This window comes from Pleurodeles waltl, chromosome 10, assembly GCF_031143425.1.
Source record: "Pleurodeles waltl isolate 20211129_DDA chromosome 10, aPleWal1.hap1.20221129, whole genome shotgun sequence".
NCBI classification, from domain to species: domain Eukaryota; kingdom Metazoa; phylum Chordata; class Amphibia; order Caudata; family Salamandridae; genus Pleurodeles; species Pleurodeles waltl.
In genome coordinates, this window is record NC_090449.1 from 166,410,441 (window position 1) to 166,434,267 (window position 23,827).

General features: G+C 46.1%; 1 protein-coding gene across 1 annotated transcript in view; it reads right to left on the reverse strand.

The window, feature by feature from the left end:
* Window positions 1-4,441: 4,441 nt before the first annotated feature.
* Window positions 4,442-23,827, reverse strand: part of B9D1 (B9 domain containing 1) — a 409,768-nt gene continuing 390,382 nt past the window's right edge. Inside the window, exon 7 of the mRNA XM_069210124.1 lies at window positions 4,442-7,482. Within this exon, the coding sequence (XP_069066225.1) occupies window positions 7,355-7,482 (128 nt within the window). The 3' untranslated portion in view covers window positions 4,442-7,354. The remainder of the gene's footprint in view (window positions 7,483-23,827) is intronic.

A 23,827-nucleotide genomic window follows, 5' to 3' on the forward strand; every position in this document is an offset into this window, starting at 1 on the left:
ACAGCACCTCGTTAAACGTCGTAATGTCATCCACCGGTGAGACCCTAGCAGGTGGAGAATCTGTTAGGGTGGGGGAGTAACGCCCGACAGATGATCCTGAAGACGACCAAGAGGGTGATCTTCTTCGTGAACGAGACCTGGATCGCCGTTGAGAACGAGACCTGCTGCGAGACGCTGTAGCAGAGCGCCCAGGTCTCACGGTTGGTTGACGAGGAACAGAACGAGCCCGTCCTGCCCTTGCTGTCGGTGATGGCGTTCTTGGAAGGGAGGCAGTAGGCGAGTACATTCGCGAATACTGCGTATCCGGGGAGGCCGCTGGTCTGTTAAGGCTCTCTAGCCATCTTGGAGATAGGTTGATGGGCGAAACATGCCCAGATGATGCCGCTCTTGACCGAGATGAGTCGCTCGGTATGGAGACCACGGGAGATGGTGCGGCCTTGTCTGTTGGCGAAGGGCGATGTTCTACTCCCTGCGGGACAGGTAAAGCCTGTGTCGACGTCGATGGCTGTGTCGACGTCGAAGGGCGCCCCATCGGATGTTCTTGCCTCGACATTGAGTGCCTCGACGTAGAGTGCCTCGACGTCGAACGGCGATCTTTGGACCTCGACCTACTCGCCGTCGTGTGCCTCGACGTGGAGCGGTGGGAGGTCGACGGCGGATGTCTCTCATGCCGTCGTGGCGATTTCGACGTCGCGTCTCATGACGTCGGGGGCGTACGGCCTTTGGCGGCGACCGGGCACGCCGGCGATGGCTCGACGTCGATCGGCGGGCTGCCGTCGACGGAGATCTGCCCCTGCGATGGTGTTCCCTCGACGCCGTATCCTTCGACGTCAGGTCTTTCGCCGTCGACGGCGATCTATGCCGGTGAGACGGTGGCAGCATCGACGTCGACGGGGAACAAACAGGTACTTTCCTACCTGCTGACGTCAACCTAGCCATTCTCTCCTGAGAATGGCCTGCTGGTTGCCTGGGAAGAGAGGAGGACGATGTTTTCTGCCTCTCATGAAGCCCATGTAGCCTGATCTTCTCACTGTCCTTCAGAGTCCTCTTTGACATATTCTTGCAGTGCTTGCAAGTGTCAGAGCAGTGACTCTGAGGCAGGCACACAATACAAAGAGAGTGTGGGTCTGACTGGGCCTTCTTCTTCCCACAAGAAGGGCATTTGACAAAAAGTGAAGGCATTTTTCTGTCAGGAAAAAACTGCCAAACACAGAAAAAGATGTTATCTGTCGAATGAAAAAGGAAAAAACACTTTTTAAAGGATTTTTCTGAGAAAAAACTCAGAAAAACTGAGAGTTCAATGCTCCAGGATCCTCTCAGAAGAAGCCGGAAAAAAGAACTGACCTAACTGTGAACCAACTGTCACCTTTCCTTCACCCCTGAGGCATGGTGGGATACTGGAGGTGCTCAGGGTCTTAAAGGCACGGTGCCAAAGTTTTTATGGCTCTCCTGTGTTATCCTGCATGCAGCCTATTGCCTAAGAATGCTCCATTGTTTTTCAACGTAGCTTTTTTTTCTCTTTTTCTCTAGAGTTTACTGCTGCTTACTTCCCTAAGCCCAGTTTTGGGGGCTTAGGTAGATATTTATTCTCTATTGTAATTTTATAATATATATAAAAAAAAAAAACTTCATAGAAATAAAGCATTTTAGCCTGTTTTAACATTATAGCCTGCATTGCTGTTTTTACACATGTATAATATGTGTGTATTTTATATATGCTCCGGGGTCCCCGCACAAGGGCGGGAATATTCAATGTTTATGACTTTGATGAGGATCCCCTGGAAGAGAACTCATTTTTCAGTCCAAAACAATATGGCTTCCATTCGGGGCAGGGGACTGCTGAGCAGCAGTTAAATCTCACACTCATTTTCGGTAAAACTGTGATAGCCAGGGCAGGGGTCCTTCATATGGACTTAATAGACCTTTCCTGCACCTTCGATATGGTGGATAGAGAGCTACTGTGGGTCTTGATGGAGCAAGCGGGTATAGCTACCACTTTATTAGACCTTTTAAAGCAGCTCGATCAGGAAGCCAGTACCAGAGTGCGCTATTCGCGGAATGGCGACTGTAAAGTCCCAATCAGGGTAGTTAGATAAGTTAGGCAGGGCTGTATACTTGCCCTCCTTTTATTTTATTTTATATGAATTCCCTCGATACAGCATTAAGTGGGTGGGGTGCAGCAAGGATGCTCCTAAAATTGGCAACCAGCCAGTGCCGGTTTTGCTGTATGTGGACAATGCTGTCCTCTTGGTGCATACAGCAAACATATTGCAAAACTCTTAGATGCTTTTAATAATTTTATGACAGGTTTGAAGCTCAAGGTAAACTTTTAAAGTCTTCTGTAATGTCATGTGACCCCCAAAATCTTAAATCTAAGATTTTTGGTCTAGACAAGAGACTAACTGCAAAAACAACAACTTTTAATTATTTAGGTATTTTATTTGATTCAAATGGGAAATGGGACAGGCTAATATATCAAATAGCATTAAAAATGGGGCAGTGGGAGAGGCTATATTTAAAATTTAGAAGAGACTGGGTCAAAAGGTGATGCAGGAGTTGGTTCAGCTCTACAAGAGTAAGTGTCTATTAGGGGAAATTTAGGGAGCTGGAGTATGGGACTATTCAGCAGCGAGGAAACTCCAGGCTGTCAGAAAAAGCTTTCTATGTAGGCTCATACCCCTTCCTAGAGCCACTGCGAGTTGCATTGTACACACAGGAATAGAAGTAGGATTCATAGATGACCGTATTAAGTTGAGACCCTAATTCTATGGTTAAAAATATGAAGTACCCATCAAGCCCAATTATCCAGAAAAGTTTTGATTGACTGCTTAAGATGGATAGTATGGCATTAATTCAATGGCTGGCATACATAAAACACCATTTTTATAATCTAGGTTGAGGGCACCTCTTTGATAATCTGGAGAGCATTGCTGTTAATTCTAAAATGAAACTAATAGAGCTTCATGATTCTGCCAAAGAGGAACCCAGACTGATTGGCACTTTAGATATGCCTACAGTCACAAGGTACATGCAAATTTGCACAAGCCCTAGCCTAGAGCCTTATTTGTAATGGCTAGCCAAACTGGAACACAGATTTTATCCTACCAGGTTAAGGCTAAACACAATACACCACCTGGTGGCCTTCCCGGTATGTGTCGCCTGACGCACATCTCTACCACCCTGCCCTTGCAATGGGTTGACATGGGTTACTAGCCCTTGCTATTTTGTGTGTTATATGTTTCACCCAGATTGAGATTTCTGCGTCACTGTTTGCTGAATAAACATTTTTCATCTTATAAGGAGGGGTTAATTTTCTTGCAGAGCCTGTCCTCTGTTGATATCTGCTCTGCAGTGCTCAGTTATGTTATTGCTGTCCTTCCCATAGAAGAGCCTATGCATCTTAAAGCCTTAGAACATTGTTTATTTTAGGACATCTTCACTCAAAAGTGGCTATGTAAGTACAGACAAATGTATATTTTTTTAAGATGATTACTAGCTGAAATTTCGCACATTTTTATCTATTTATTAATGCATATTTTAACCTGGATGTGTTTTGGGGTTTTATTTTTTTATGACCGAGTATACTGGCTGAATAAAGACTGACTTGGCTTGCAAAATCCTTATCATGTGTGATAGTGGGTACTTTATTCCTTATAATACATGGTCACACCATTACCTTTCACACAAACCACCTAAATCCTTGGTGCGTAGCTCTAATATGAATAAAACAGCATAATTGCAAACATGAAAAAAAAACAGAACCTCTAACACAAAATTAAGCACATCAAAAAAGCTGTTTGATATCTGTAGCACAAAGATATTCGAATCGGTTTAATACAAGTCAGTTTTAAAAAAGGAAGCACATTAGCTTGGAATGTGTGGAAACATGCAGAAAGATTCTAACCTTTGATAATTACCTAAGAAGCACAACAAATAAACATGTTGCCATAAATATCCCCTTTATGGTTGTCATTATACAGCTAGAAAAACAGAGCAGGAGAAATAAAAGCAATGTTTTGTTTTCATTCATTAAACAGCTGCTTTAATTGTGCACTGTGACCTGACCCTTTCTTTCCTCTGAACTGCTGGCTCCTGCAGGAGGCATTGTGACATTAGAACTCAACTGTTATAAGTTATTACAGTTGAGCTCAGATGTCATTTCTTCATAATAGGCGACTGGGTGCTTCACAAGTCGCCAATTATAAAGAAATTAGAGGCAGGATTTTATACAGGGCCTACAGAATGGCATGTACTATATAGTATTAATAAAAGGGTTTTATACGGGAATTGCAGAATCCCTTATATTATCTTAAAATTTAATACAAGTAGGCTGAAGCCAAATTGTTGGTCCCACAGTTTCACATCAGCTATTTGAGTTGAATAAATAAAAGCAAATTATCATAAAGAAGTAGAAGCATAACGAAATACAACAAAACAAGCATAGACTCGATACTTATAGAATCATTTATTTTCCAAAGTACAAAATCCGTCTGTGAAAAACGTAACAAAATGACAATGACTTTACAAACTGCCTTTTTTAATTTTCTCAGGTCTAGAAATAGTCACAAAACACATGACTGTGTAGTACAATATGACTCTACAAATTATACTATGAGAAAAACAAGATTGAAACATAATCAACAAACAAAATATTTTAGCAAATCAAAAATGTTTTAAAAAACTGTGATTTATAAAACATCATGTACATGTAAAGTTTTTTAAATTATGATGCGACACAATATTGATGCAACTTTTAGATAGTAGGTGTAAGTTTGACAGAAAACTGTATCCAAAATAACAGAGCACCGTAAGCCTAAAACAAATAATTTACAGAAAATAAAATGAAATCTTTGGTGTCTGACTGAAATTTCACACTTTGGGAATATACTCGGTTTTCAGCTTTGTTAAACCGAATATCCCTATATGCATAAAGACAATCATACATTTTGTAATTGATATTGAAATTAGTATTTATTAAAGGAAATAAACATGTCCTAAGAATGCATTCAACTAGGTCTATATTGTGGCAATGTGTACAGTTTTCCTTTTTTTTAAATTACATATTTTTATTGTATTTTTCTTGATGGTAGAGAAAAACAAACACTATATAACCTAGCATAACATATGCCAGATAACATACAGACACTGCGCCTAAACACAGGATATGACCACATACATGTCGAATATTCTGCATTGCATTCAGGACCCACCGCTCTGTGAAAGCTGATGCATGTGGGGACCATCTTGAGTCCCACTACCAAAGTAATCTCAACCGCGACCTGTGAGAGGCCAAATAGGCAATGATATCAATCACCGACAGCTGTGAATTCCTCCCACAAACCACAGCTTCCAGTGCTTGTTTGTTTGGGACGATCCCTCGCAGCATAGCTTAGCTTTTCAAATATGTCAGTGATCCCCGCAGTGTGTCCAGTGTAACAAACTACGGTCCACCACATCTCTTCAGTGTTGTGCAATCCCTCTCTTCCCCAGCGCCAAACCCAAACTTATCAAAGTTCCCTCTGCTCTCCTGGATCCCTCATCTAGAATATTTAATAGGGCTATACCTGAACAAAAGGTCTATTAGTCCCTCAAGCACTCTCGTAGTGCCTCAAAGATTCACTCCCAGAAGGGCCTGAGGGATAGGAATTACTATACTATGTGGTAAAAGTTACCAATCGTGCCGGCACAATGTAGACAATCTAGTCGAGACTCTATTATTTTTTAGGGGTTAAATAAATAGGTGTTTTGTTTTTTTTTGCAAATAAAGTAAGCGGTAAGGAGAGAGGAGGAAAAGTAATGGACAAAGAGAGGAAATAGAACCCTGTGCACTGAAATGCAAGGTCCTGACAAGAGCAGGGGATGGACACAGGTCAATTGATCAAAATGCAACGAGAAATAAATGTTCCTTGGGCGAGACACCCATAGGAATATGAAAGAATTCAGTTGAATTAGGAGCAGGGAACTGTAGATAGACAAGAAAGCCACTGAATCATGAGCAAGGTGCAGATCCAAAGCCCACTGTTAGTATATATCAGATACAATATGTCTCCATCACACACCCAACTCTGTTTCCTGAGCATGCCCTAAATGGTACATGTTATGTCTGCAGAAGAGAGGACAGCAGAAACATGGTGTGCTTTCCCGTGAAGGATTCCACTAGTGTTGGTGCAGTTCTGTACTTCACTCACCCACAGGGGCCTGGTCAGAGGATGCCCTTTCGCAGACATGGGCAATGGGTACCATACTGCACTGCCAATGTTCTCTGCAAGGACTCTTCATGCCTAGCATGTGGAAGAATGCCAGCGACTGTCCTACTACAGGGTACAGTCTGTAAGTGCATACATCTGTGTTCACTTTGTGCTACACGAGGATCCTTGGAACTACCTGGTCCCTCTCACAAGTGGATTGGGAAGTAAATTAGAGGGAGAAGGTGAAATTACTAAAAATACACCATTCATTATTTGTCGTCAGAGCCAACACCAGTGTACATGTTTCAGTGATACATGGCATTTTTAAGACAAAAGGCAGCCCTCACGTGCTTACAGTAATGTGGTCGTATAAACGAAGGAATTCCTCTGTTAAATGTGAAGCTGTTTGAAGGTACAGAATGTGACATTACAAAGAGGAGCAGTGGATAATGCAAAATGTCAGCACACAGTACTTTGTATAAAACTTCCGTTCAGATAATGGCTAAACAGGAACATGTACTGCATTTATCTATCAGACTGCATAACCAAAATGCAACAGATGTCTTCACATTCTGTTTGAGAATGCTCCATTAATAGTGATGTGAATGGATGGAGGGGAAGTAAAGTCATCTTAAATAATGAGGGGATGGTAAAAAGGTATAATGGCAACATATTGCAGAACGTGTTTGTCAATCCGAGGTTGGCAATATATATGTGAGAGAAGTAAATTGGAACTGGAGCGGATGCTTTAACATACATCAGAGATTTTTAATACAGCCTGCAAAATATTGGCTTCGTCCAATTTACTGAAGGGATCCATTAGCTAAGTACTTGGCTTTAGCTGTGGTATGTAAACATAAACACACATCTTCAGATAAAATGACAAATGTCTCATCAGACCTATCCCAGGATCCTTGTTATTTCTACCTTTTGACTAGGAAAATCTTGCCAGCTTATTAGCTTTCTCTGTGACTAATTCACCTAAATTTTGAAATTTCTCTATTTGAGGAAATGCAATTTATCTTAAATATACTTAAGACACTATAAAAAGTCTTTACAGATAAAATGCCTAAAAAGATGGAAAGATACTTGAAACATATTTTTAAAAAATCACTTAAAAAGACAAGCACTTCGTATAAAATATTATAAAAAAGGCACACTTTTCATCAAGGAAGAGAAGTTCCTGAAGGATTTTGGACATCTGACGGGCTTGTGTCATACCCAAGCTTCTTCATGTCTTTCGTGACCACATTAAAAGATATGGTCACTGAACCTTGAGATCTCACCCTTGTAACTACAGAGGAGAAAAACAGAAACAATTATCAATTAGATATAATATTTTCAGTATTATAAAACTATGATTACTTTCACGGTGTACAGATGATAAGTGGCATGTGCAACTACCATTTTTGACATTAGAAGGGTCGATTTTGTACCTCTTCATGAATTAAGGCCAATTCACAAGGCCAGGTTAGGACATTTGCTAATTCTGTAGGTTTTTTCATGAATGTTTAGTAGATGACCTTAATATCCTGGGATTCATAAACAATTGTAGAAGCTTGTAAATTGTAGGTTTTCGAGGGCACTTGTACCTCCCAATATTTACTCATGAATATCAAAATTCAAATTCAAATCACAATGAGGGAATAAGACATTTGCACAGATGTTTTGGCAATTATTAAACCTGAAAATATTTCCCAGTACATAAATCACGTCCTTACTCTATTTGCACATGTGGATGTGCCTGCTCAGTGTTAGTTTTCAATTTACAAACTTACTATAACCTGTATTTGGAGTACTATTAGTATGAAAATTAGTCACCACCCTGAGGTTGAACCATTGCCTGGTGTACCAGAACTTCCTCGGGGGCACACCTACCCCCACAAGGAAAACACCTTCCCCAAGGGCTGCACTACAGTCTGGCTGGGGCAGGTCTCCTGACGTCTGCCCATCTGACAGAGGCTGGATTCCCCCAACCCAGAAATGGTATCACATGGGTCATTCCTGGGGGCTCTGACCTCAGACCTGACACCTGACCTTCCAAGTTCTCCACTGGGGTCAGCGATCCCCTCTCAACCCTACACCTGGATTTTCACCTTCTCCACTCTGGACTGAGACTACCAGACACCAGGGCCGGCAGAACGCTATCACCAGCCACCTGCCCATGTCCCCCTGGCAAAATGGGATCCCTCTGAGCAGATGGCTCCCCTCTAGGTTCCCCTCTTGGCGTCTACTCATAGAACCAACCAGGCTATGAGACTGGGTCTCGGACATCCTGGGACACAGCCCACCACCACTTCCTCTCCTCTGAGACAAGCCATGGGAACCCGTACCCATCCCATTACACTGGGACCTTCCTGGGACACAAGCCTCTTCCACAACACCTGGTTGGAAAACACCTAGACCACTCTCTTTAGGAACACCCCCTAATGCCACATCAGACCCTCTGGCAATCAACCCAAGGTCTCCTCCTTTTCAAGCTCCCTGGGGTCAGAGAGCTCACACACTGACAAGTGTTGGCGTAACCCTGAAAAACAACAACGAAGCAGGTACTGTCGGACAATCTCAATGTGTGCTACCCTTCACCAATCCATCTAGTACAATACAGCAATCCTCCACAAACTCTTCCCAAGACTGGTGGGACAGTTTCTTACAGCCCCTGAACCTCTTTCTGTATTCCTCAGGGGGAAAATCATCCTTCTCAATCGGTGCGTTCTTCCTAGTGGAGTACCCCTCCCTGTCACTCCCGTCCAGAGCCAGTAGGGTATCCCTCCCCTACTCAGATATATAGCTCTCTAGGCCAGTCCCCCAATCATTCTCAAAGATTCTGCGCTCTACCAGAGGCCTCTCATATTCCTTCAACCGTTGACGTATGTCACCCAACTCTTGGAACCTAGGTACCAGATCTGTGGGTATGTGAGGAACATCTTTGCTACAACACTCTACATTGCTGCCACCACTTGACTCCAACTGCAGCACTCGTGAGTCCAGAACCTTCAGACTGCGCTCAACAGCGAGTCTCTCTCTAGAAAAGGGCTTCTCTGCCTCTGCCATTCTCTCCTGCAAGACTAAGACCTTCTCTACCTAAGGGGCCATTTGGCAATTTTGGGGGAGGGGGGCGGAGTGCACCCCCTTCGGTGTTTATATTGGGGCCCGCAATCTCTGGGGCCTCACCCCTGGACCACAACAGGCCATCCAAAGGGGGGAGGAGGGGCGGAAGGTGTGTGCAAAGCCACAATGAAAAACAAGGGGTCAAAGAGGGGACCTTGTGGTCTGGGGGCCTCCGCCCCGCCTGCAGTCTCTAGAGCAAAATCAGGGCTCCGATAGGGCAGGAGGAACCTCTGATGAGGCTTCCTCCCTCCCTGGTCCCTCTGTCCGTCCTCCAAAGCACAGGTGAGGGGCCCGGTGGGGCGGAGAGCCTCTGATTAGGCTTCCTCATCCGCCCATCCTCCCAAGAAGAGAAAAGCCTGCCCGGGCCGCAGCAGTGATCGGCCCTAAGTGGGGGTCTTCTTGTGCCCTGGGGGGGCTCCTCAGAGTGTGCTTCAGCCCGGGAGCACTGCTAGGAATGCACTCGCTCCAGATTGCCAATCTTCGTGCCCCGGCAGCACCAAACAGCGCGAGTCACTTGTGCTTCAGGAAAACAGACTGCCCGGCTGCGGCGGTGATTTTTTAAATCAGCAAAGCGATTTCAGGCGCAAAATGATTTCACGCCACAGCGCTCTCCAGGCGCTATAAGTAAATAAAGTGGGGTGCTCACGAGGCGCCCAGAAAGCAGGTAGAGCGCTTCTTCAGGCTATATGCCAGAAAAAGTGAATCGCTCCTTGTGCACTTCAAGCAGGTCGTGGCAGGGGTCCAGGGCAACAGTACCCATCCCCAGGGGGACACAATAGAGGGAACATAGGGCGGCAGGACCCAGCAGGCAAGCATAAAGAGTTGCACGCAGTTGACAGTTCCTCCAAGTGACCAGGCAGGTCACAGGTCAGCACAGCAGCAGCAGTCAAAGGCAGTTCTTGGTGAGTCCCTCCAGCAGCATACTGTGTCCTGTTACAAGTCTGTTTCAGTTCCAAAGTGTCTCCAAATTGTGGGGGAAAAATCCCCTGTACTTATACTCAGTTTGCAGTGTAGTAACAAAGAAGGGGAGAGGAGTTTCCAACCAGTTACAACTGGTTCTGGGAGTGCCCCCTCTCTCCTCCAGCACAGGCTCCAAACATCAGTTGGGGGTAAACAACCCTTTTGTGTGAGGCCAAGGCACAGACTTTACAGATGCACATTTCTCTCAGCCCAGGAAGACCATTCAATATGCAGATGCACCTCTGTGACACCTCCACACGTCATGTGTACAGGCTGTCTGAAAAGTATGCACAAAGCCCAACTGCCACTCTGCCCAGACGTGGCTTGGAGTCAAGCTGCAAAACACCAGAGTCATAAGCACAGAGAAAGGCTCACTACCAAGAAGTGGCATTTCTGTAGTGAATAAAAAATCCACCTACACCAGTAGGCAGATTTTCTCAATACCATTACAACCATACCAAACATGCCTACGCTACCCCTCATAAATCAGACAATACCATCTACACATAAGGCAATGCATTTCCAATGCAATCCTATGAGAAGGCAGCACTCACAGCAGTGAGAAACCAAATAGGCTGTTTGTCACTACCAGGACAGACCACACAACCAGGCACATGTCCTCTCTTCTACATAAATAGCACCCTGCCCATAGGGCTGGCTAGGGCATACATTATGGGTGACTTACATGTAGTAAATGGGTAGTTCTGGGCATGGCAAGTAAATTTAGATGCCAGGTTCCTGTGGCAGAAAACTGTGCATGCAGGCCCTGCGCTAGCAGGCCTGAGACAGGTTTGAAAGGCTACTTCTGTGGGTGGCGCAAGCAGCGCTGCAGGACCACTAGTAGCATTTAATTTACAGGCCCTGGGTATAGCGATACCACTGTACAAGGGACTTACAGGTAAATTAAATATACTAATTAGGTATAAGCCAATCATATCGACTTTAGAAGGGAGTGCATCTGCACTTAAGCACTGATCAGCAGTGATAAAGTGCTCAGGGCCCTAGAGGCAACAGCAAGAAAAAATAGGAGGAAGGAGGCACAAAGTGAGGGGATGAACCTGCCAATAGTGCCAGGTCTAACACCACCTCACACCCAAATTTGAAATCACCCATTTATCCACTCGCATAACCCTGCACAAGCAATAGGAAAAATCATCACACTGGAAAAATGTTATTATCATCATACGTTCACTAGGTAATTCCAAAAAGATTTTTATCCTGATTCTGTAATTCAAGATCCGAAAGTTAGAATCTCAAATGCCTTTTTTGTTTACAAAAGTTAAAAGCTCCAGTTAAATCCAGAGACTCTTGACATAGAGTCCTCAACTGCACCACGCCATGCTTGTTGCAACATCACATGGCAATGGTGTTGTTAAAATTACGCAAAACAAATTGAGGTTTAGAATGTATTTTTATTCACAAGTCGGTGTTCTCAATAAAAAATCAAGCATGTCATATTTTAGGGTATAACTTCGAACCAAGTGTAGATTAATACATCCCAATGAAAAACAAGTTACTTAGCTTCGGTAACGCCTTATCTGGTAGAAACTATCTGCAGATTCCTTACCTTAGAATATTCCCAAGGCATCACACTGGATTCATAAAATTCTGAGCAGTACCTCTGTGGGCAGATAGAAGGAGTCAGTCGTCACTACCAGCATGGCCGACCCCAATGCAGAACCATGTATGGTGTCTATATAGGAGCCACGCCATTAGTTTCTTTTGTGACATTTCTGTGCCAGAAGCACGGAGCAACATAAGAAGGCTGATGGATCAGTGTACAGATACTAAGGACCTACAGGGACCTTTCAAAGCAGAAAAGGCCATTCACAGAAGTGGGGAGGTTGAGAGGTTCAGTAAGGAATCTGTGGCTAGATAGTCTCTATCAGATAAGGCATTACAGAAGATAAGTAACTTGTTCATCAGATAGAAACTTCTATTTGCAAATTCCTTACATTATAAAGGATACCCAAGCAATAAATACCCGAGGTGGGTTTGCAAACAGGTTCAGACCAAAAAGTCCTGGAGAACCCAACAGGCAAAGTGTCCATCTTGACAGACCTGATTGTCAAGACAATAATGCTTTGTAAATGTGTGCAGAGATGCCCAAGTAGCAGCCTAACAGATGTCCAGAATGGGGCCTCAACAAGCTAACACAGTGGTTGAGGCCTTGGCTGTGGTCCCTCAGGCGGTTGCTTCTTCGTCAATGCGTAGCAGATCTTAATGCAGCGCACAATCTTTCTGGAGATGATCTGTTGCTGTACAGCTTTCCCTTACTCCAGAGAACCCAACAAAGAGTTGATCATCCACCAGGTGTTCTCTGGTGCAATCAATGTAGATCAATAATGCAACAACGCTCTTTTTCGGTCCAATCGATGGAGTCTTTCCTCCTCCTTAGAAGGGTGGGGCAGAATGAAGAAGGTCGCAGTGTGATGCTCTGGCCAACGTGGAAAGGCTTCACAACTTTTGGTAAGAAAACGGTACAGTTTCTTGCGGGTCTATTGAGGGTGTACAGAGAACACCAGTAGCTTGCTAACTCTCCTGGCCAATGTAATGGCCATCAGGAAGAATGTTTTGATTGTCAAGGGACATAGAGGGCAGGTGTGCATCGGCTTGAAGGGCAGGCACATCAAGAATGGTCAAACCAATTGATGGTTCCATTGGGCCATAATGAAAGGTTCAGAGGGAAAAGTCACAAAAGGTAATTTAAACCGGGAGGGGAGATACGGCAACCAAAAGAAAGCCAATACAGCTGAAAGATACCCTTTAACTGTGCACAAAGCAAAGTCTTGCCGGGGTAACAATAAAACAAACAATACCTTGTGCAAAGGAGCAGAGAGAGGATCAATATGATTGTCAGTGCGCCAAGCCACAAACGTGTTCCAATGGCAGGCCAATATGGCCTTGGTTGATGGACATCTGGCTGCAATATGACTTTGCAGACCAGACTTCAAAAGGGAGATCCCCGCGAACAGGGTGCCTAATTGGAGGACCAATGCTCATACTCAGGAGTTTGGGATAAGATACTCTCCATGTCTAGTACAGAGCTGTGAGAATGTCTTGGGTGGGCTTTCCTGGTCTACTTCAGAACTCTGGCCAGAAATGTTATCAGAGGGAAGGAGTATACGAGGCATGGGCTCGAGATTAATTGTGTCTCCAAGTGTGAGTCACTTTGGGAACTCCACAATGCAGTATTGCTGACATAGTGTTCTCTCGGCGGTGGAGAATAGATTTAATCAATGTTCTCCCAGGTTGCGAAAGAGACCTTGCACCATCTTCAGATGGCAATGCAGTTTGTAATCCGTGAGACACTGATGTCTGAGCTCCTCTGCTCTGGTGTTCAAAGAGCCCGCCTGGTGTTGTAATGGTCAGTGAACACCTGAAAAAGCCTCCCCATGATGGAAGAAGTCAGGTTTTCAATGCCCGCCGAATCACTCACAAATCCAACAGGTTTATGTGAAACGGAGAATCAGCCGGAGACCACAGTCCTCGGGTGGCCGCCCCAAGCCAGAAGGGACGTATTAGCCACCACTGTGAGATCTGGGTGGAGATGGGAGAGGGGTCTGCCACTGATCCAATCCTGGTTCGTCAGCCACCACTGCAGGTCTTTTGCAGCTCCCTCTGATATCTGAACCAGATAAGAGAGATTCTCCTGATCCTGCACCTATCGGGACTTCAGGTCTGACTGCAGAGCCCACATATGCTAACAGGCTGTTTTACCAGCAGACGGCCATGATGTCCAACAGCCTCAGAATTTGTCTCATGAAAATCCAGAATAGATGCTTTAACATCAGAATCATTGCCTGAATTTTGTGATCTCACTGCTCCAAAGGATAGGTTTGTAACTGCATGCTTATAGTGAACCCCAGTGAGTGCAGGAGGTCTGTCGTAGTCTGGAGGTGGGCGATGCCTGCTTGGAGGGGAGCCCATCTTCCAGAGCCTGTCATCACGGTAGGGGAAGACAGACCTCTGCATACAGGCTGCAACCTCTGCTCTCACCTTTGTGAACACATGAGGGCAGTGATATGCCAAATGGGAGCACACTGAACTGAAAGTGCACGTGGCCCACTGTGAACCGCAGGGAACACCTGTGGGATGGAAAGACAGTTATATAGAAATATACATTCTGCAAGTCCAGTGATTCCAGTCTCCAGGGTCCAGGGAAGGCAGAACCTGAGCCAACATGAGAATTCTGAATTTCTCCATTTCCAGGAAGAAGATCAGAGGGTGCAGGTGTAGTATATAGGCCTCTTTCCTTCTCCAACACCAGAAATTAGCTGGAACGGCAACCATGACCTACTTCTGATAATGACACTCTCTCAATAGCTCCTTTGGCAGGTAGACCTTGCACTCCAAGGACAGGAAGAGATGACCCTCCGTCAGCCATTCTGAGGATGGTGGCATGGGCAGTGGGGTTTCTATGAATGGAAGGAAGTAACCTCTCTGAACAAATTGGAGCACCCATTAGTCTGAATATAATCAATCAATCAATCATAGTATTTATAAAGCGCGCTATGTACCCGTCAGGGTTTCGAGGCGATGGGGGGGGGGGGGGGGGGAGTTCTGCTGGTTTAGCGGTCGAAGAGCCAGGTCTTGAGGAGCCTTCTGAATGCGAGGAGGTCCTCGGTCTGGCGAAGGGATGTGGGGAGAGCGTTCCAGGTCTTGGCGGCGAGGAAGGAGAAGGATCTGCCGCCGGATGTCTTGCGCTGGATTCGGGGTACGATGGCGAGGGCGAGGTTGGCGGATCGGAGTTGACGTGTTGGGGTGTAGAAGTGGAGTCTGGTGTTGAGGTAGGAGGGTCCGGTGTTGTGAAGTGCCTTGTGAGCGTGGGTCAGGAGTTTGAAGGTGATCCTCTTGTCTACCGGGAGCCAGTGGAGTTCCTTTAGGTGAGGGGAGATGTGACTTCGGCGGGGCATGTTGAGGATCAGTCGGGCGGAGGCATTTTGGATACGTTGGAGGCGTTTGATGTCTTTGGTTGGGATGCCAGTGTAGAGTGCGTTGCCGTAGTCAAGTCTGCTGCTGACGAGGGCCTGGGTCACCGTCTTTCTGGTTTCTGTTGGAATCCACTTGAAGATTCTGCGGAGCATTCGGAGGGTGTTGAAACAGGAGGAGGAGACGGCGCTGACCTGTTTGGACATGGTGAGGGCGGAGTCCAGGATGAAGCCGAGGTTTCTTGCATGGCTGGCAGGGGTGGGTGGGGGTCCGAGGACGGAGGGCCACCATGAGTCGTTCCAGGCCGAGGGAGTGCGTCCGAGGATGAGGACTTCCGTCTTGTCGGAGTTGAGTTTCAGGCGACTGTTGTTCATCCAATCGGCGATGGATTTTAGTCCCTCGTGGAGGTTTGTTTTGGCGGTGAGCGGGTCTTTGGTCAGGGAGAGGACGAGCTGGGTATCGTCGGCGTAGGAGATGATGCTGAGATGATGTTGGCGGGCCAGTTGAGCGAGGGGGGCCATGTAGACGTTGAACAACGTGGGGCTGAGGGAGGATCCTTGGGGGACGCCGCAGATGAGGTTGGTGGCTTTGGAGCGGAAAGGGGAGAGACGGACTCTCTGCGTTCTGTCGGAGAGGAAGGATGAGATCCAGTGGAGGGCTTTATCTTGGATGCCGGCTTCCTGGAGGCGGGTCAGTAGGGTGCGGTGGCAGACGGTGTCAAAAGCGGCTGATAGGTCGAGGAGGATGAGGGCTGAGGTTTCGCCGTTGTCCATTTGATGTCTGATGTCATCTGTGGCGGCGAGGAGGGCGGTCTCAGTGCTGTGGTTTCGTCTGAATCCGGATTGTGAGGGGTCCAGGATGGAATTGTCTTCGAGGAAGTGGGTGAGCTGAGTGTTGACGATCTTCTCAATGACTTTCGCTGGAAAAGGGAGGAGAGAGATCGGACGGAAGTTTTTGAGGTCGTTGGGGTCAGCCTTGGGTTTTTTGAGGAGGGGTTGGATTTCTGCGTGTTTCCAGCTGTCCGGGAAGGTGGCAGAAGTGAAGGAGAGGAATATATGAGCTGCCAGCGGGGAAGGTGATGACGAGCCTCTATCCTTGATAACGAGAGGGCATATTACAATGGTTTGGAGGCTGTGCTTCCTGAGGAATGGTTCTGGCACTGTGTCAAACAAGGCTTGTGGGAACCCCGTCTGTGGCAACAAAACAACTGTGGAGCATGTTGGCCATGGTGGCTGGGGCTGAACTGACGGACCTGGCAGCCCCTATTGTAGCCATGGAAGGCAGAGTGGGGCTGGGCCAAGTCAGTGGGGAGCAACCAGTCTGCAGCATATAGTGACCTTTGCTAGGTCCCTGCCATCTGCAATAGCCTGGGGCACGATGGCATGTACCTCCTTCGAGACCACGGGCAGCACTTGCCCTACTGAGTCCCGAACTGTGTTAGAATAACAGCTCAAGAGGAATGCAGTGTTCACTGAGCACAGTGCAAGGGTAGTGGAAGAGAACATCTTCGTGCCAAAGGTGCCCATCCTCTTGGGTTCCCTATCCCTGGTGTGGTAGGTGAACGCTCCAGGGTTAACCTAGGACATGGATTGGTGGATGACCAGACTCTCTTGAGTGAGGTGCTGAGCGAGGACAACTGGATCCTAAGGAGAAGGATGGTGGCAGCATGCAATTGTCCTGTACAGAAGAGCACCTGTATAGGACTTGGCTCAGGCCCTGAGCAGAACATCAGTGAGGGTTTCATTAATGGGAAGATGAGGCTCCATGGGGGCTACTCCAGGTAGAAGCACAGCTGTTAAGACGTTGGTCGAGGACCTCAGCCTAACTCCCTACCACCATGCTAAATAAAGTCCCTTCCTCTGTAGCCACACTAGGAGGATGGACTAGGCCAGTGTATAGAGAAGTTTCTAGACGACTGGCATTCCTCATTCCAGCTATCCCTGGCTCTTCTAGGGGGTCAGAATAGCCATAAAGATGTTCAGATCCGCCCAAATCGTTTTCCTCACAGGGTCTGTCAGTAAATGGGGGCACTGTCTTGGACTCAGAGAGTCTTGTTCTAGTCGGCAGCTGGAGTCAACGTCAGACAATGCAGGCCCATCTCCTTATCATAGTCATATATGTTGACTGGGGCAGTGCTAGGAATAGTGCCACTGGAGCTGATTGAGGGGAAGGTTGCGGATTTGCGAATGGTGCTGATGCAGATTTAGGACTGGATTCAACAGACCAAACTAAAGCAGAGGGTGAACCCGCAGGCAGGAATCCAGTTGGGGCACCCATAGAGTCCAAAGGAGCTCCAGACAATATATTTTTTTAAATGAATAACAAAGAGGTTTCAGTTTTGTTCACATGATACAAATAAGAATGAAAGACTCATTTATTTTGATTCAACACAAAATTGTTGCTGCAGTCACACTACAACATAATGGGTCAATGAGTATCATTTTTATTTCAAATTTGGTTATACATTTTTAAGCGTATGAAAAGAAAATATTTTTGCACAGCGAAGTTTTTTTCTTTAAAAAAAACAAAAAACCTTTGTCATTTGGATTCAAACATCTCTTGAATCAAGTGTCACTAAATGTCTAGTTACAGAAAGTCAATCCCTTTTAGACACATTTAAAAACAGATGTGCTTCATAAAATCATAGTACTTGCAGAAGACAGTTTCTGTTCAATTACAACTTAGTTTGTGAACCACAATGAACTGATCAACAGATGCTGGAGTAAATAATTTAAAGCGCCTCATTGACCAACCTTCTGTTACAATGTCTTGTGGTCATATAGTGGTGCTGCAGAGCCTTCTGCATTCCTACATCCAGCGCCACTCGATAATAATATGATAACAGTGATGATTATGCAATAAATTTCAGGGATTCTCTTTTCGAGGTAAGACAATGAAAGTAGAAGTAGCACCCAAAATAACTAAGGGCCTCATTTAGAGTTTAATAGATACGGGATAGCTGCCATAAAACATGGCAGACATCCTAGAAACTAAACTTGCAGTTAAACTTGCAGTTAACCTGCTCTTTTAGAGCCGAGAAAGTGCCATGTTTCTGATGGATCTGACACAAACCTGAAACCGACAACCCCCTGAGGGCATTAGGATGCTGGTGCACAGGAGCGGCTCCTCGACTAGGGCGGGGGAGCATCGCCCCGCTGCTTTGAGCAGAAAAATAAAAGGCTAATAATGGATCAGTATTATCATTTTATTTTTAGCCGAGACAGCAGGATAAGACGCAGCAGGGTTGGGCTGGAGGGAGAAGTGGTTCCGGTCAGACAGACATGCACACTTTGTATTTCTCCACCCAGCTGTATTTCACAGAAAGGAGGCGAAAGTGCACAGGGTGCTATTCCTTCTGTCAGCGTCGAAGCAGGACGATCACACCAATCATGACACTGCTGTTATGCTGGTGACAGCAGCATCGTGATTGGCTGATGGGAGTCTGGGAGCCTGTGTGCTTCCGGGCGAGGAGGAGGACGGAGGAGGCAAATGTGTCTCCAACATCAACAGGTTAGTGATTTTTTTTTTCTTTTTTCATCCCAGCCTGGCCACCCCCGTTCAGTGGTAGCTGCCACTGCTGGTGCATGTTTCTACAAGCATCCCCCCCTATTCAGAATACACGTTCTGACATACATTTTTCCTGTTCAGAATATTTCTGAAAGCCTGACACTTCAGAGTGTCAAAGACTGCTTTAGAGACACATCTCTAGGCTACTACCCTCCTGGACCACCTGGCATACTCTAAATAAGGCCCCAAGCCCAGTGGTAGCTGGTGACCATTAAAAGTGATGGTGCGTAATCCTTGGCTTGAATTCCAGTGAACGAGTCTAACTTCTATTCAGAAGGTTTGGCGGTTTGCTCACTCTCGCTTGCCCTCACTCTTACTCTCTTACTCATTCTGTCTCATTCACTTACTCTCATTCACAGTTGCAATCCCTTTCACTTACTCTGACTGACTCACGCAGTCTCACTCATTGTTACTCTGGCTCACTCAGTCTCACTTATTCTCACTTACTCAGTCCATCATTCTCACTCCTTCTGAATCGTTTAATCTCACGCATTCTGACTCATTCAATCTCACCATGGCTCACTCATTCTCACTCTGTTTCCTTCAGTCTCACTCTGACTCTCTCAGTCTAACTCATTCTCAGCTAATCGTCCTTAGTCTCCCACTGGCTCATTCATCCTCTCTAATTCACTCAGTCTTACTGATTTCAATCCATTTATTGTCAGTGGGATTAGCTCATACTCAGTCTCACACAATGACAATCACTCAATCTCACTGACTGACTCAAGTCTAGCTACTTCACAACCAGTCTTAGTTATTCTCACTCAATCTAACTGATACACTCGGTCTCACTCATAATGATTAACCCAATATCTCTCTGACTCACAGTCCCACTCCGACTCAATCATTCGCAATCAGTCTCACTCTGGATCACTTTCTCAATCATTCGCTGCCTCAATAAGACTCACTCAGACTGTGACTCAGTCTCACAGAGTAACACTCAGTCACACTGTCATTCTGCCTCACTCTCATTCATTCTCACTTGTAGTCACTCTTCTCATCACTCATCCTCACTCACTTTGACTCACTCCTTCACTGACACTCACTTTCACCCATACACACCCACAAAGACAGACATGCTCACCTATGCACACTCTCTCTCAAGGACACACAAGCTGCTTTTTAAAGCATTTCCACTTACATGGCTGCCTGTGCAGATCGTATTTGCATTCCTGCAGCTTCTTCCTGCTTCCAGCATTTGAAACTAAAACTTCGAACCTGTGCAGTCACAGATTTGATTCGAGATTTTATTATAAGCTCTTTCATCCCATACTTCTCCAACTCTGTGACGTGTTGGGAAAAGGTGAGGCAGCTGGCTGATTGGCATGTAGCCTCAGCCACTGCAGGGTTTATGCCTGCAGTGCCTCTGGCTATCTTTAGCTGGGATGCTTTACAACAGACAGGGAGGCAATGAGGGGTGCCAGGGCACTGAGTTTAGTGACGGAGGGAGGGTTTACAGCCCTGGATAATCTTTGATGACTGGTGCAGGTGCATTTGTGCCATTCATCAGTGTCACTAACTATCTCGGGATGTCTCAGGACCACACTTACTTTATTATACCAAGAAAGTATAATAGTTTATTACCCAATCATGGTATAATTAAAACAGGACAGAAAACAGGGGGTGAGGGGTGTAGCATTGGAGCCCTAAAAGGAGGGCTTTCACTGACTAAGTTGACAGGAATGGTTGCCAAGTGCTTGTGCAGACTGACAACATTTGTGCTTGTATGAGCAAATACAAAAGCCATTACACCTACAGATATATATTTCCACTAAATTGAACCGGGATGCATCCATACCGATGTCAATGTGAAATTAACAGAGCTGTACAGAGATGAAACAGTTGAACCGAACCTTGTTCCGCAGGATAGCACAAGACAATATGCAGCAGTGGGTTCATGGCAACGTGCAGCATGGGGGTTTGTTCGTTATACACCAATACACCCCAGGAGAGCACTGAGTGAAGCAATTCCTTGTAGCACAGGGTGGTGGATCTCAGGGGAGCAAGAAGTGATGAACTTCAGAAGCGCAATGGTGTTGCAGCTCAGGAGAGCACATGGTGTGCAAATGATGACACACCTGAGGGAGCCTGGTGACACACCTCATGGGTGCAACTTGATGATATGCATCATAGGAGCACTGGCTGCTGTGCATCAGGGGAGAGGTAAGTGCTTTACCTCAGGACAATACTTTCTGTTTGGCATTAGAATAGGACTACTTATTGGGCATCGGAGGATCCTGGGGGCTGGTCTTCACATGGGCACCAGGCGATGTGTTATGGGGACACAGGGTGGTCAGCAATAAGGGTACACTTTAGTATGCATGCTTGGACATCTGAAAAGTATGCTCAATCATCACACAGTCACATTTAATTATCTATCGCATGCATGCATTACATATAGCATGAAGACAATTTTGCGTCTGGCAACCGATAGCTGTAGCTCCATGAAGTCCTACTTGTTACCATTATTTAAAAAGTACGTGATAAAGATTATATTGCATTGGATAATGGTCTATTTTAACCCCTTCGTCGCCATGGACGTAATGGTTACGTCCATGGCAGCGCCCGTGTGGTGCCATTGACGTAACCATTACGTCCTGCGACCGGCCCTCGGGGGAAGCGCTAGCGCTCCCCCCCGAGGGCCGCCCCCCACCCCCCAGGCCAGGGCTGAAAGGGGAATCCCTTCCCCTTCCACCCCGATCCCCCCACCCCCCCTGTGACATCAGCGTCAAGCAATCCGGCTGTCAAAACGCCCACTAGACACCAGGGATTTTTTTTATTTTTTTTAGGAACTGACATAAGGGAGCGACCTCTTGGGCAAGGGTCACTCCCAGGGGCGGCATTTCTTCTTAAGGCCTTTTCCTATTATTAGGCCGATCAAACCTCTAGGCACCAGGGATAAAACATTTTTTGTTGTTGTTTTGTTTTTGTTTACTTTTTTGTTTTAGAGGTAGGGAGCGACCGTTGGGCAAGGGTCGCTCCCAGGGGGGGCATTTGTTTTTTAAGGCCTTTTCTGCCTATTATTAGGCCGATCTGCCCCCAGGGGAGGCAGAAACCTCTAGGCACCAGGGATATTTTTTTTTTTTTTTTTTTTTTTTTTTTTAGTTTTTAGTTTTAGAGGTGGGGAGTGACCCCTTAGGCAAGGGTTGCTCCCATAGGGGGCAAATTATATATAGGCCATTTCTGCCCGCTTTGGGGGCAGATCGGCCGAATTTAGGTCAATCTGCCCTCAAGGGGGGCAGAAACCACTAGGCACCAGGGATCTTTTTTTTTGCGCCGTTACGCAAGGGGAGCGACCTTGTAGGCAAGGGTCGCTCCCCGGGGTGGTGGGGGGAAGCAAATTTATTTTAGGCCATTTCTGCCCCCCCCGGGGGCAGATCGTCCTATTGTTATTAGGCTGATCTGCCCCCAGGGGGGCAAAAACCTCTAGGCGCCAGGGCTAATTTTTTTTGTGTGTTTGTTTTTTTAGAGATGGGGAGTGACCCCTTAGGCAAGGGTCGCTCCCCTGAGGGGCAAATTGTATTTAGCCCATTTCTGCCACCCTTGGGGGCAAATCGGCCGATTTTAGGTGAATCTGCCCCCAAGGGGGGCAGAAACCACTAGGCACCAGGGATCTTTTTTTTTGCGCCAATGTCACACAAGGGGAGCGACCTTGTAGGCAAGGGGGGGGGGTGGAGGGGCAAATGTATTTTAGGCCATTTCTGATTTTAGGTGAATCTGCCCCCAAGGGGGGCAGAAATCACTAGGCACCGGGGATCTTTTCTTTGTGCGCCATCTCGCAAGGGGAGCGACCTTGTAGGCAAGGGTTGCTCCCCGGGGGGGGGAATTTATTTTAGGCCATTTCTGCCCCCCCTGGGGCCGGCTGAGCTAGAGGTCAAAATCCACAGGTAGGCACTTTGCAAAAAACACCTCTGTTTTCTGTGAAAAAAATGGGATGTGTCCACGTTGTGTTTTGGGCCATTTCCTTTCGTAGGCGCTAGGCCCACCCACACAAGTGAGGTACCATTTTTATCGGGAGACTTGGGGGAATGCTGGGTGGAAGGACATTTGTGGCTCCTCTCAGATTCCAGAACTTTCTGTCACCGAAATGAGAGGAAAAAGTGTTTTTTTGGCCAAATTTAGAGGTTTGCAAAGGATTCTGGGTAACAGAACCTGGTCAGAGCCCCACAAGTCACCCCATCTTAGATTCCCCTAGGTGTCTAGTTTTCATAAATGTGCTGGTTTGCTAGGTTTCCCTAGGTGCCGGCTTAGCTAGAGGCCAAAATCCACAGATAGGCACTGTTTTCTGTGAAAAAATGTGATGTGTCCATGTTGTGTTTTAGGCCATTTCCTTTCGTGGGCGCTAGGCCTACCCACACAAGTGAGGTACCATTTTTATCGGGAGACTTGGGGGAACGCTGGGTGGAAGGAAATTTGTGTCTCCTCTCAGATTCCAGAACTTTCTGTCACCGAAATGTGAGGAAAATGTGTTTTTTTGTTGCGATTTAATAAACTTCGACCATTTTGGGTTCAGGCTTTCCTACTGGGCAAGGTTTGAATCTGCATTCTTCAGAAACACATTTTGAACATGGCTATTAGGACAATACAATGCAGCATGGGATTATTTCACACAGTTCTGATTTTGCTTCTAGGCAAAACTAAATGTATATATTTGTCACACGGATCCAGCAATTACGTCATTTGGTGATTCAGCAACAACACACTGTCCAATTAGCTCCGTTATCTACATACAGAAAAAGGTGATACTATTTGGATAAACAGTGCTTCAGCTGTGGGGTAAACCCAAGAAAATTCTGTTGAGGCTCTAGATTTGGTCTGTAACGTCTGTTTGGGTTTAGACACACGCCCCCACCATCGCCTTCCTGCTAAGGATGCTACGGATCAATCCAAAAAGGTTTTAAAAAATTCAAGCTTGCAGGCACCTTTTACAACCAAATGTTTGCTGCACAATTTAAACAGTAATCAAAGACACCATCGTCTATGAACATTGTGACTTGGACTCCGTACAAATATCCCTGTGCACTCCATATACCTTTTTTTTTTTTTTTTATTAATTTAGAATTGGGGTC